This window comes from Scyliorhinus torazame, chromosome 7, assembly GCF_047496885.1.
Source record: "Scyliorhinus torazame isolate Kashiwa2021f chromosome 7, sScyTor2.1, whole genome shotgun sequence".
Lineage (NCBI taxonomy): Eukaryota > Metazoa > Chordata > Chondrichthyes > Carcharhiniformes > Scyliorhinidae > Scyliorhinus > Scyliorhinus torazame.
Genome location: NC_092713.1, coordinates 54377454 through 54389535, shown reverse-complemented (window position 1 = coordinate 54389535; position 12082 = coordinate 54377454). Strand labels below are relative to the sequence as shown.

The 12082-nt window shown below is 49.5% G+C and overlaps 1 protein-coding gene across 1 annotated transcript in view; it reads right to left on the bottom strand.

Moving 5' to 3' along the window:
• LOC140427341 (uncharacterized) overlaps positions 1-12082 on the bottom strand; it is a 73863-nt gene that overhangs the window by 44736 nt on the left and 17045 nt on the right. Inside the window, exon 3 of the mRNA XM_072512893.1 lies at positions 572-699. Within this exon, the coding sequence (XP_072368994.1) occupies positions 572-699 (128 nt within the window). The remainder of the gene's footprint in view (positions 1-571; positions 700-12082) is intronic.

Sequence of the window (12082 nt, the reverse complement as noted above, 5' to 3'; positions counted from 1 at the left end):
ATATACATTGTCAGTGATGTCAGATCACATGGCCAGAGTTCAGAGAGGGATGATTCTGGAAGGATCCTCCTGCCTATCTATGCTTGTGTAAAGTTAATAAATGTTTGAAATTTCCTAGCAGCCTTGTTTCCAGCAATCTATGTTAAACACACACTGGGACCATTGACAACCATACTTCAACCATCGGCATGACATTGTGATAACATACCCTAAAGCGCTTATACCCGCAGAGAGCAGCTGAATCACAGGTTCCTGAAAGAAGGGGTATTAGCTCACGGCCAAGCACTGCTCCAGAGGGATGCAATCACCCCTTGATCACTGTTCTCCTGGCAGCCAATTAGAAATCAGCAGTGATAGTGACGTGTAAACATTCACATTTACCAACTGGGGCCCGATACGAGGAGGCTGGAAGCTGAAAATAACGACAAATATGAGGGAAGTGCATCTGTCAAAGATGGCGTAAATTTATCACCACTGGCCATTTTGATTGCCAACAGTTCCCAATGAAGGTCTGACTGCACCAAAGTCTGAATCATGAACCATCTCAGTAAAATGCTCTCTTGCCTCTGACCTTATTATTGCTGAGATTGACTTTCCAAAGATGGGGGCAACAATCCAGGTTTTCCACCTCTATAATCCCATTGTCTGCTAGTATCAGTATCTGGAGATGGGTGCAGCAACTTAATCCATCAATTGAATCTGAAAAAGAACAATGATCAGTCAGAGTGACACAATTTTGCTACATCCATTTTAGAAGAGTAATAGTTGTAGGGTAAGAAAACTATTATTCACTGGGAACAAATGTTATTGCCCCCCTTTTTCCATGAACATTTAGTGAATGCTAAGGAACGAACAAGAGTTCCACGTTTTGAACCCCGTGTTAACTTGAGGCTAGATATAATAATAATCTTTATTGTCACAATTAGGCTTACATTAACACTACAATGAAACTACTGTGAAAATTCCCGAGTCGTCACATTCAGGCGCCTGTTCGGGTAGACAGAGGGAAATTCAGAATGTCCAAATTACCTAACAGCACGTTGTTCGGGAGTTGTGGGAGGAAACCGGAGCACCCGGAGGAAACCCACGCAGAAACGGGGAGAATGTTCAGACTCCGCACAGATAGTGACCCAAGCCGAGAATTGAACCTGGGACCCAGGTGCTGTGAAGTAACAGTGCTAGCCACTGTGCTACCGTGCCAGGTTAGATGGGTGCAGCTGCAATAACACTCGAGAAACATGACATCAACCAGCATAGAGTAGTCTACTTGATTGACAACTCATCTGCCACCTTAAACATCCACTCCCCTCACCACAGTGCACCATGGCAGTGAATACCATAAATGGGTGCACTGCCACAACTTGAATTGTACATCCCCTGTACCCAGAACCTCCACCTCATATAAAGGCAAGGGGAGCAGATGCAGGGGAACTCCATCAAGTTCAAGTTGCTCTCTAAGTCACACATCATCCTGATTTGGACATATGTCGCCATTCCTTTAGCTTCATTAGGTCACAATTCTGGAATTCACGACCTAACTGCGTTGTGAGAGCACGTCCCGCACACGAGCAACAGCAATTTATGTACAGGGCTCACCGCCACCTTTTCAAGGCCAACTAGAGATGGGCAAAAGCTGATGGCTTGATCGTGATGCCGATAGCCCAAGAATAATTTTATAATCGCAGAGTAAAACCCCTACATACATATATTTTTCATGTTTATCTTCAGTATTATGAACTCTAACTTTATCATATGCTTTCCTTTTAAGTATGTTTCACTCTAATCTCTATTTACCCATGTAATCCAACTTATTTTCAGCCCCTTTTCACCTTACTCACTAGATTCATTTTCTGAACTAAATCAAACAATGCTTCTTTCCTTGCTAGACAAGAAGCAGAATGATCGAGGAATCAGGGTGTATTTCCCACTGTTGTCATCTTTATTAACATTTTTCCTTCTTTCTTGCATAGTTAAAAATCACCCAATTAAATTAATGCCCGATTGCTCTTAGACATTTCTCTGGCAAGTGACAGCCTCCACTTCTGTCTCATACTCACTGTTAAATCGCCTGTAATACACATAATGGGCAGATTTTAAATCGGCAGTGGGAAGCGGGAGGGCAGAGCAGGTTACTGAAGAATTCAGAGAAAAGATGGAGGATGGAGTGCCGTTCGCCTTCCCATCTTCCTCTGATTCAATGAGGGCCAGGGAAGGATGAGGATGGCCTTTGCATCCAGAGGTCAACTAAGGGCCATATAAAAGCCATTGCCAGTGTTACTGCTAGCAAAGCGACGGGGAGCCTGAACCAATGTGGTGAGGCCACCCATGGCCTCCTTGCTGGCTCATGGGGAAACCCTTGTGATCAGATACCCAGTGGCCCACAGAGACCCCACCAGCAGCAAGAGTCACAAACTTAAAAAGGTTGCTCCTTTCCTCAACATTGAATCCCCCACTACCCCCATAGGGGGCAGTGCCAAGGGGCAGTGCCAGGGGGCAGTGCCAGGGGAAAGGTGCTAGAGGCTTCATCTCCTTGGAGGGGGAGGTGTGGTCCATGTGTTATGGGCCAGGTTTTAGAGAACCCCAAAGTGTATCATGGAGCTCACCTGACCCACAACTTTTAATAGATTGTGGTATGGGGAGCACACGGCCCACTCTACAGGTGTGGTACAGCAGAAATGGAAAAGTATTTTTTAAAGCAAAACAACGTTTATTCTATGAACTCAAGTCAACCTTTTTAAAACATACAGTGAACATCTTAGCAACCATCAATTCAAATATAACCCCCAAATAATACAACACTAAGTAATCCTTGATAACTTCCCAAACAACATCCAAAAGACAGAAGAAACACCTTTTAACAGAAGCACATTAGGTTTACATTCACTACTGAGAACATTTATAATTCTGAATTCACCAAATGATCAAGAGATAGTCTTTTCATGGCAGAGAGATCAACAGTACACTTGCTCTGTCTGGCGTCAGCTCCAACACTGAAAACGAAACTAAAACACATCCTGCAGCAAACAGCCTAAAACAAAAGTAAAAAGCTGACAGACAGCCCAGCTCCACCCACACTCTGATATCACTGATAAACACCCATTTCGTAAAGGTACATTTCTTAAACACCCATTTCTTAAAGGTACTCTCACATGACACCTCCCCCCAAGAAAAAAAAAAACCCATCAACTTCAAGATGGTTTCATTTTTCACCTTTTCACTATCCTATAAGAAATCACACAGCTAATATACTTTTTTGTTTCAAAAAACAACACACGCAAACAGATATAATAATATAGTCCATTTTTGTCCTTCTTCCTCCAACTAAAATCCTTCTCAATTGACAGTCTCTTTGAACAAGAAAGTCTCTGCATGATCCATCCATTTCTCTACGCCTCAGCATGTCTCTTTAAAGTCAGATACTTTCATTCAATCTGATCACAGAGTCCCTTATAATTCTCCAACACAGGAGCATTGGTTATCACAGCTTTCAGGCAGTCAAATGCCTGTTGAAACACGGTTGTCCATTGAAATTTTCGGCTTTTCTTCAGCAAGTCCATCAGTGGAGCAAACACGCAACAAAACATTTGCACAAATGTTCGATCAAATCCACTCATGCCAAGAAATCACATTATTTCCCTTCGTCTTGAGGGTATCGGAAACTCCTCAATAACTGTTGGTTTCACATCCCGTGTGACCATTTGACACTGTCCGATTGTATGGCCAAGGAAAGTGACTTGGGCTTTCCCAAATTCACTTTTGGCTAGATTTACCACCAAACCCGCATCCTGAAGTCGATCGAATAACTCCATCAGATGTTTTAAATGTTCATTCCATGTCTGGCTGAAAATTACCAGATCGTCGATGTATACCGCCCAATTGAATAATCCTGAGACAACTTTATTAGTTAACCGTTGAAATGTGGCTGGGGCGTTTTTCATGCCAAATGGCATAACTTTGAATTGGTATATACCATCTGGAGTCACAAAAGCTGAAATCTCCTTTGTCCTTTCGGATAAAGGTACCTGCCAGTAACCTTTAAGTAAATCCAGTTTAGAAATAAAAGCTGATTGTCCCACTTTCTCAATGCAATCCTCCAAACATGGGATAGGATAAGAGTCCGTTCTTGTAACTGCATTAACCTTTCTATGCTCCACACACAACCATTGGGTATCATCTGGTTTAGGACCATCACTATGGGTGAGCTCCATTGGCTGCAACCCACTTCAATTATGCCATTTATAAGCATACTCTCAATCTCTTTGTTAACCTGTGCCAATTTTAAAGGGTTAAGTCTATATCAATGTTGTTTGATTGGAACAGCATTTCCCACATCTACATCATGTATCGCCATTTTAGTACTTCCCAATTTATCTCTACAAACTTGCCCATGTGATATCAATAACTCTTTCAGGTCAGTTCATTTTTCCTCTGGAAGGTAACTCAACAATTTATCCCAATTTTTAAGAACATCCTCATTTTCCAATTTAATTTGAGGTATGTCAAATTCACAGTCATCTGGATTTGGTTTGTCACTTTGAGTTGGAATCATTAAAACCTCCTCCTTTTTCTCTCCTTCCCTTTCAAAGTACCTTTTAAGCATATTCACATGACACACATAGATTTGTACACTGGATCTCTCACGCACATGCCAGTTTGCCCAATCCTTCATGTTATCTCTTGCTCATCCACCCTCCCAGGCAATCCCCCATCCCCCCCCCCGCCCCTCCCAGGACGCCCCCCCCCCTAGGTTGCTGCTGCTGACCTACCTTCCTGTAACGCTCCGCGAGATAGTCTAGGAACGGTTGCCACCGCCTGTAGAACCCCTGCGCAGACCCTCTCAAGGCAAACTTAATCCTCTCCAGCTTTATGAACCCAGCCATGTCATTTATCCAGGCCTCCACGCTGGGGGGCTTCGCCTCCTTCCATATTAGCAAGATCCTTCGCTGGGCTACTAGGGACGCAAAGGCCAGAATGCCAGCCTCTTTCGCCTCCTGCATTCCCGGCTCGTCCACTGCTCCAAATATTGCTAGCCCCCAGCTTGGCTTGACCCGGACTTTCACCACCTGAGATATTACTCCCGCCACTCCTCCCCAGAACCCCTCCAGTGCCGGGCATGACCAAAACGTATGGACATGGTTCGCCGGGCTCCCTGAGCACCTTCCACATCTGTCCTCCACCCCAAAGAACCTACTCAACCTCGCCCCCGTCAAGTGCGCTCTGTGAACCACTTTAAATTGTATCAGGCTGAGCCTGGCACATGAGGAGGAGGAATTAACCCTACCTAGGGCATCAGCCCACAGACCTTCCTCAATCTCCTCCCCCAGCTCCTCCTCCCATTTACCCTTCAGCTCCTCTACCAGCGCTTCCCCCTCTTCTTTCATCTCCTGGTGTATTACCGACACCTTGCCCTCCCCGACCCCCACACCCGAGATCACCCTGTCTTGAATTTCTTGTGCCGGGAGCAATGGGAATTCCCTCACCTGTCGCCTCACAAACGCCCTCACCTGCATATATCTAAAAGCATTTCCCGGGGGTATCTCAAACTTCTATTGAATAAACTCGGTTTGTTCTCACTGGAACGAAGGAGGTTGAGGGGCGACCTGATAGAGGTATACAAAATTATGAGGGGCATAGACAGAGTGGATAGTCAGAGGCTTTTCCCCAGGGTAGAGGGGTCAATTACTAGGGGGCATAGGTTTAAGGTGAGAGGGGCAAGGTTTAGAGTAGATGTACGAGGCAAGTTTTTTACGCAGAGGGTAGTGGGTGCCTGGAACTCGCTACCGGAGGAGGTAGTGGAAGCAGGGACGATAGGGACATTTAAGGGGCATCTTGACAAATATATGAATAGGATGGGAATAGAAGGATACGGACCCAGGAAGTGTAGATGATTGTAGTTTAGTCGGGCAGTATGGTCGGCACGGGCTTGGAGGGCCGAAGGGCCTGTTCCTGTGCTGTACATTTCTTTGTTCTTTGTTCTCCTCCAGTGCCCCTAGGCTCGCAAACATCCCGTCAATGAACAGGTCCCACATTCTTCTAATCCCCGCCCGATGCCAGCTCTGAAACCCCCCGTCCACCTTCCCTGGGACAAACCGATGGTTACCCCTGATCGGGGACTACACCGAGGCTCCCATTGCACCCCTGTGCCATCTCCACTGGCCCCAGATCCTTAACGTTGCCGCCACCACTGGGCTCGTGGTGTATCTTGTCGGCGAGAGCGGCAGCGGTGCCGTCACCAACGCCCCCAGGCTCGTTCCTTTACAGGACACCATCTCCATCCTCTTCCATGCTGCCCCCTCTCCCTCCATCACCCACTTGCGGATCATCGCCACATTTGCTGCCCAGTAGTAGCTCCCTAGGTTTGGCAGCGCCAACCCTCCTCGGTCCCTACTGTGTTCCAGGAACCCTCTCCTTACCCTCGGGGTCCTATTCGCCCACACAAACCCCATAATACTCCTACCTACTCTCTTAAAAAAGGCCTTGGTGATCACGATGGGAAGGCATTGAAACACAAACAGAAACCTCGGAAGGACCACCATTTTGACCGACTGCACTCTACCCGCTAGCAAGAGCGGTAACATGTCCATACTTTTGAAGTCCTCCTCCATTTGCTCCACCAACCTCATCAAATTCAGTTTATGTAGGTGTGGTGGAATGTATTAGGGGTAATGTGGTACCTGTGAAGCCGAGAGGCTATTGGCTGACAGGTCCCGGGTCCTGGTTGGATCTGCCGACTTCAGGGCGGAGTATAAGAGCTCGAGCTTCGCCCCGCAGCCTCATTCTGTTGCTGAGCTGCTGGGGACAAGTCTCACTTAATAAAGCCTAGATCGACTTCATCGCTTCTCGTCTCGCGTAAGTCATTGTGCGCTACAGTAGGGCCCCCCAACTCCTGGCTATCTGGATCCCCAGGTACCGAAAGCTCCCTTCCGCCCTCCTCAGCGGTAGATCCCCTATCCCCTTTTCTTGTAGTACAAAAAGCTCACTCTTCCCCACATTGAGCTTATAGCCCGAAAACTCCCCAAACTCCCTTAGAGTCTGCATGACCTCCACCATCCCCTCCATTGGATCCGCCACATACAGCAACAGGTCATCCGCATAAAGCGACACCCGATGCTCTTCTCCCCCTCGGACCACCCCCTCCATTTCCTAGACTCCCTCAATGACATGGCCAGGGGTTCGATCGTCAACGCAAACAACAGGGGGGACAGGGGGCACCCCTGCCTCGTCCCTCGGGACAGCCGAACGTACTCCGACCTCCGCCGGTTCGTCACTACACTCGCCACCGGGGCTCTGTAAAGGAGCTTAACCCAACTGATAAACCCTCCCCTGAACCCAAACCTACGCAGCACCTCCCAGAGGTACTCCCACTCTACTCGGTCAAAGGCCTTCTCTGTGTCCATAGCTGCCACTATCTCCACCTCTCCCTCCTCCGATGGCATCATTATCACGTTTAAGAGCCGCCGCACATTGGTGTTTAATTGCCTGCCCTTTACAAATCCCGTCTGGTCCTCGTGGATCACCCCCGGGACATAGTCCTCGATCCTCGTGGCCAGCACTTTTGCCAGCAACTTAGCATCCACATTGAGGAGCGAGATCGGCCTGTACGATCCACATTGCAGTGGGTCCTTGTCCCACTTTAGGATCAAAGAAATTGTCGCTTCCGACATTGTCGGGGGCAGGGTCCCCTCCTCTCTTGCCTCATTAAAGGTCCTCACTAGTAGCGGGGCCAACAGGTCTACGTACTTCCTGTAGAGCTCCACCGAGAACCCGTCCGGTCCCGGGGCCCTCCACGCCTGCATGCTCCCCAAACCCTTGCTCAGCTCCTCCAACCCAATTGGTGCCCCCAAACCAGCCACCTCTTGCTCCTCCACCCTCGGGAATCTCAGTTGGTCTAGGAATTGTCTCATCCCCTCTTCCCCCGCTGGGGGCTGGGATCTGTACAGCTCTTCATAGAAGGCCTTGAATACCTCGTTTATTTTCGACACACTCCGAACCGTGGCTCCCCTTCCATCTTTGACTCCCCCTATTTCCCTCGCTGCCATCCTCTTATGGAGCTGGTGTGCCAGCATCCGACTAGCCTTTTTCCCATACTCGTAGGTCGCCCCCTGCGCCTTCCTCCACTGTGCCTCTGCCTTCCCTGTGGTCAACAGGTCAAACTCCGTCTGGAGCCGTCGTCTTTCCCCAAGTAATGTCTCCTCCGGTGCCTCTGCGTATCTCGTGTCCACTCTTAAAATCTCCCCCACTAACCTCTCCCTTTCCATACCCTCTGTCTTCTCCCTATGAGCCCTAATGGAGATTAGCTCTCCCCTGATCACCACCTTCAACGCCTCCCATACCACCCCCACCCGCACCTCCCCGTTGTCGTTGGCCTCCAAGTACCTTTCGATGCACCCCCTCACCTTCCCACACACCACCTCATCTGCCAGCAGTCCCACATCCAGCCGCCACAGCGGGCGTTGGTCCCTCTCCTCTCCCAGCTCCAGTTCCACCCAGTGCGGGGCGTGATCCGAAACAGCTATGGCCGAATACTCCGTCCCCTCCACCCTCGGGATGAGCGCCCTGCCCAGAACAAAAAAATCTATCCGGGAGTGCGCTTTGTGCACATGGGAGAAAAAAGAAAATTCCCTGGCCTGCGGCCTTGCAAACCTCCATGGGTCCACTCCCCCCCATCTGATCCATAAACCCCCTAAGCACCTTGGCCGCCGCCGGCCTCTTTCCAGTCCTTGATCTGGAGCGGTTCAGTGCTGGGTCCAACACTGTATTGAAGTCCCCACCCATTATCAGGCCTCCTACCTCCAGGTCCGGAATGCGCCCCAACATGCGCTTCATGAATCCAGCATCATCCCAGTTCGGGGCGTATACATTTACTAACACCACCCTGCAACCTACCACTCACCATCACATATCACCCTCCATTATCCACTACGATAGTCTTGGCCTCAAATGACACCCGCTTCCCCACCAATATTGCCACCCCTCTATTCTTTGCGTCCAGTCCCGAATGGAATACCTGTCCTACCCATCCCTTTCTTAACCTGACCTGGTCCGCCACCTTCAAATGTGTCTCTTGGAGCATGACCACGTCTACCTTCAGTCCCTTTAAGTGCGCGAACACTCGGGCCCTCTTCACCGGCCCGTTCAGGCACCTCACGTTCCACGTTATCAGTTGGATTGGAGGGGCTCTCACCCCCCCCCCCCATCTCCTTTCTCCTTTTCTAGGCCAGTCCCGTGTCCGCGCCACCCTCACCCTCCAGTCCCCCAGCCGGGGGACCCCCGCCCCGACCACCTCTTCTGTGTCCCTTTCCCCTTTGGCCAGTGAAACAGCAACCCTTCCCCCCCTTCCCCCCCTCCCCTCCCCCCGCTAGACCCCTGTCTAGCTTTTTCGCTCCCCCCATATCACTCCCGTAAGTCAGCTGACACCTGCTGACCCCGGCTTCCCCCGCTGTCCCATTGACCTCCCCGTGTGGGAGTGTCCCAATCAGTATGCGTTCCTCCATTCCCCTTCCCGCCTTTCTTCCCTCGCGCGGGAAAAACCCCGCGCTTTCCAAAGCCTACCCCGCCCCCTCTGGCGCCTTGTCTCTCTCCCCCAGCCCGTGTAACATTTCCTGCGCGTGATTGACCCCCTATATACAACAACCATCACACATCAAACCTCAAACATCCCCCCCACCCTCACAAACCCTCAGTTTGAGTCCAACTTTTCGGTTTGTATGAAGGTCCACGCCTCTTCAGGCATTTCGAAATAATAGTGCTGGTCCTTGTATGTGACATTCCATGTATGTATGACATGTATGTAGCATTCCAAATCTCACTCCTTTCCGGTGCAACACCGCTTTGGCCCGGTTGAAACCCGCTCTCCGCTTTGCAACCTCCGTGCTCCAGTCCGGGTATATTCGGATCTCTGCATTGTCCCACTTACTGCTCCGCTCCTTCGTGGCCCATTTCAGGACCCTCTCTCTGTCTGTGAACCGGTGAACTCTCACCACCATCGCCCTTGGCGGCTCATTTGCCTTGGGCCTCCTCGCCAGCACCCGGTGTGCCCCATCCAGCTCCAGCGACCTCGAAGGGGCCTCCGCACCCATCATCGCCTCGAGCATCGTGCTCGCATATGCCCCGGCATCGGCCCCCTCCACTCCTTCAGGGAGACCCAGGATCCGCAGGTTCTTTCTCCTCGACCTGTTCTCCAGGTCTTCGAGTCTTCCCGCCCCCCTCTTGTGTAGCGCCTCGTGCTGCTCTACTCTCACCGCCAGGCCCAAGATCTCGTCCTCATTCTCACTGACTCTTTTCTGTACCTCCTGGATCTTTACCTCGTGGGCCTTCTGGGTCATCCCTAGTCCTTCAATTGCCGACAGCATAGGCGCCAGCATCTCCTTCTGCAGCTCCTCGAAGCAGCGCTTGATGAACTCCTGCAGCTCCGGCCCGCACTCCGCTTTGTCCCCGGCCGCCGCCATTTTGTTTTTTTCCCCTCGCTTCTCCCGCTGCTCCAATGCCGCTTTTTTGGCCGTTTCACTTCTGGTCCGGTCCATAAAAGTTGAAGGGGGACTTCTCTCTTCCCTTCCCCACGGGTTGTCTTCGAAAAGAATTCCGTTGGGGCTCCTCTAACGAGCCCGAAAGTCCGTGATAGCGGGAGCTGCCGAATCGTGCGGCTTAGCTCCGCATAGCCGCAACCGGAAGTCCAATTGTTTTATTCCTAAGCTATCCATAACTTCTTTGAATAACGTTGAGGTAAAATTTGATCCTTGATCCGATTGTATTTCTGTGGGTAGTCCATATCTAGTAAAGAATTTAAGTAACTCCTCCACAATCTTTTTAGCTGTAATATTATGTACTGGAATGGCCTCTGGAAACCTAGTAGACAAATCCATTATTGTCAAAAGATATTGATTCCCACTTTTCATTTTTGGAAGCGGTCCTACACAATCAAGCGGTCCTACACTCATTAGGACCTTTGTAAAAGATTCCTCAAATGCTGGCATGGGTATTGTAGCCATCTGGGATGGCCACTTTCAGCACATAAAATGGACACCCGCAGAGCATACAGGGATAAATGGACAATGCAAAGTAACAGACAGGCACAGAGCCTGGATGTGTATTTAGAAGACAGACTGCAGACAGAACCGAAACTCTTGGCCGAATTGCACATTGATGGCCCATCTCCGAGAAACAAAAAACTAGTGTCAGGTAGCCGATACTGTATCAGACATTCCATCGCCACTACCCCAGCAAGAAGACACAAACAAAGCAAGGCCAATGGCCACTTAGGACACGCCCAGCCATCAAGGCACCATCCCCTTTATTGGCTCAGATCGATGGCGGTGATCAAGAAGCTGCCTAATCGATTGGGTCCAAGTTTAAGGCCCGCCTAAAAGCGCGCAAAGCCCCCGCCCCGCCATGTGTTCGCTCTCTTGGAATCGGCTCTCAACTGGAGAGACCCCTCCACCTGCACCACCAGAAGCAAGTTCAAGTTCAACGCTCGCTACCAGGCGGACGACCATAGCTACACTCCTGCTACCTCTTCGAACCCAACAGCCTCAGATCCGAACAACGGCCACTGTTCCTCGGGTACCCGAAGTTAAGTACAGGTGTTAGTGATAGACATAGTTTAGCCTGTAGTGTTATTGTGCATGAGTAAACCATACTGTGTAAATAAAGTACCATTGACTTTGAACTAACTAACTGGTGTATTGGCTCTTTGATCGATATTCGGTTGAACCTTGTGGCAGTATCAAGAGATACCTGGCGACTCTGAAAAGCGTATTCATAATTAAGATTAAGAATGGCGACCTTATTAACCGCCATATTTATAGCCCCTAAAAGATAGCAACAGTATTAAGGGCACTGGTTTTATCACTGCTTGAGGTTTCCCTATCACTTGGCATGTGTGACATGATTGACAAAATTTAACTACATCTTTATGTCGTCCAGGCTAATAAAAATGTTTCTGGATTTTAGCTTGAGTTTTCCTTATTCACAAATGTAAAGCGTATTCATAATTAAGATTAAGAAAGGCGACCTTATTAACCGCCATATTTATAGCCCCTAAAAGATAGCAACATTACTGATGACTCCGCCGGGACTCGACCTA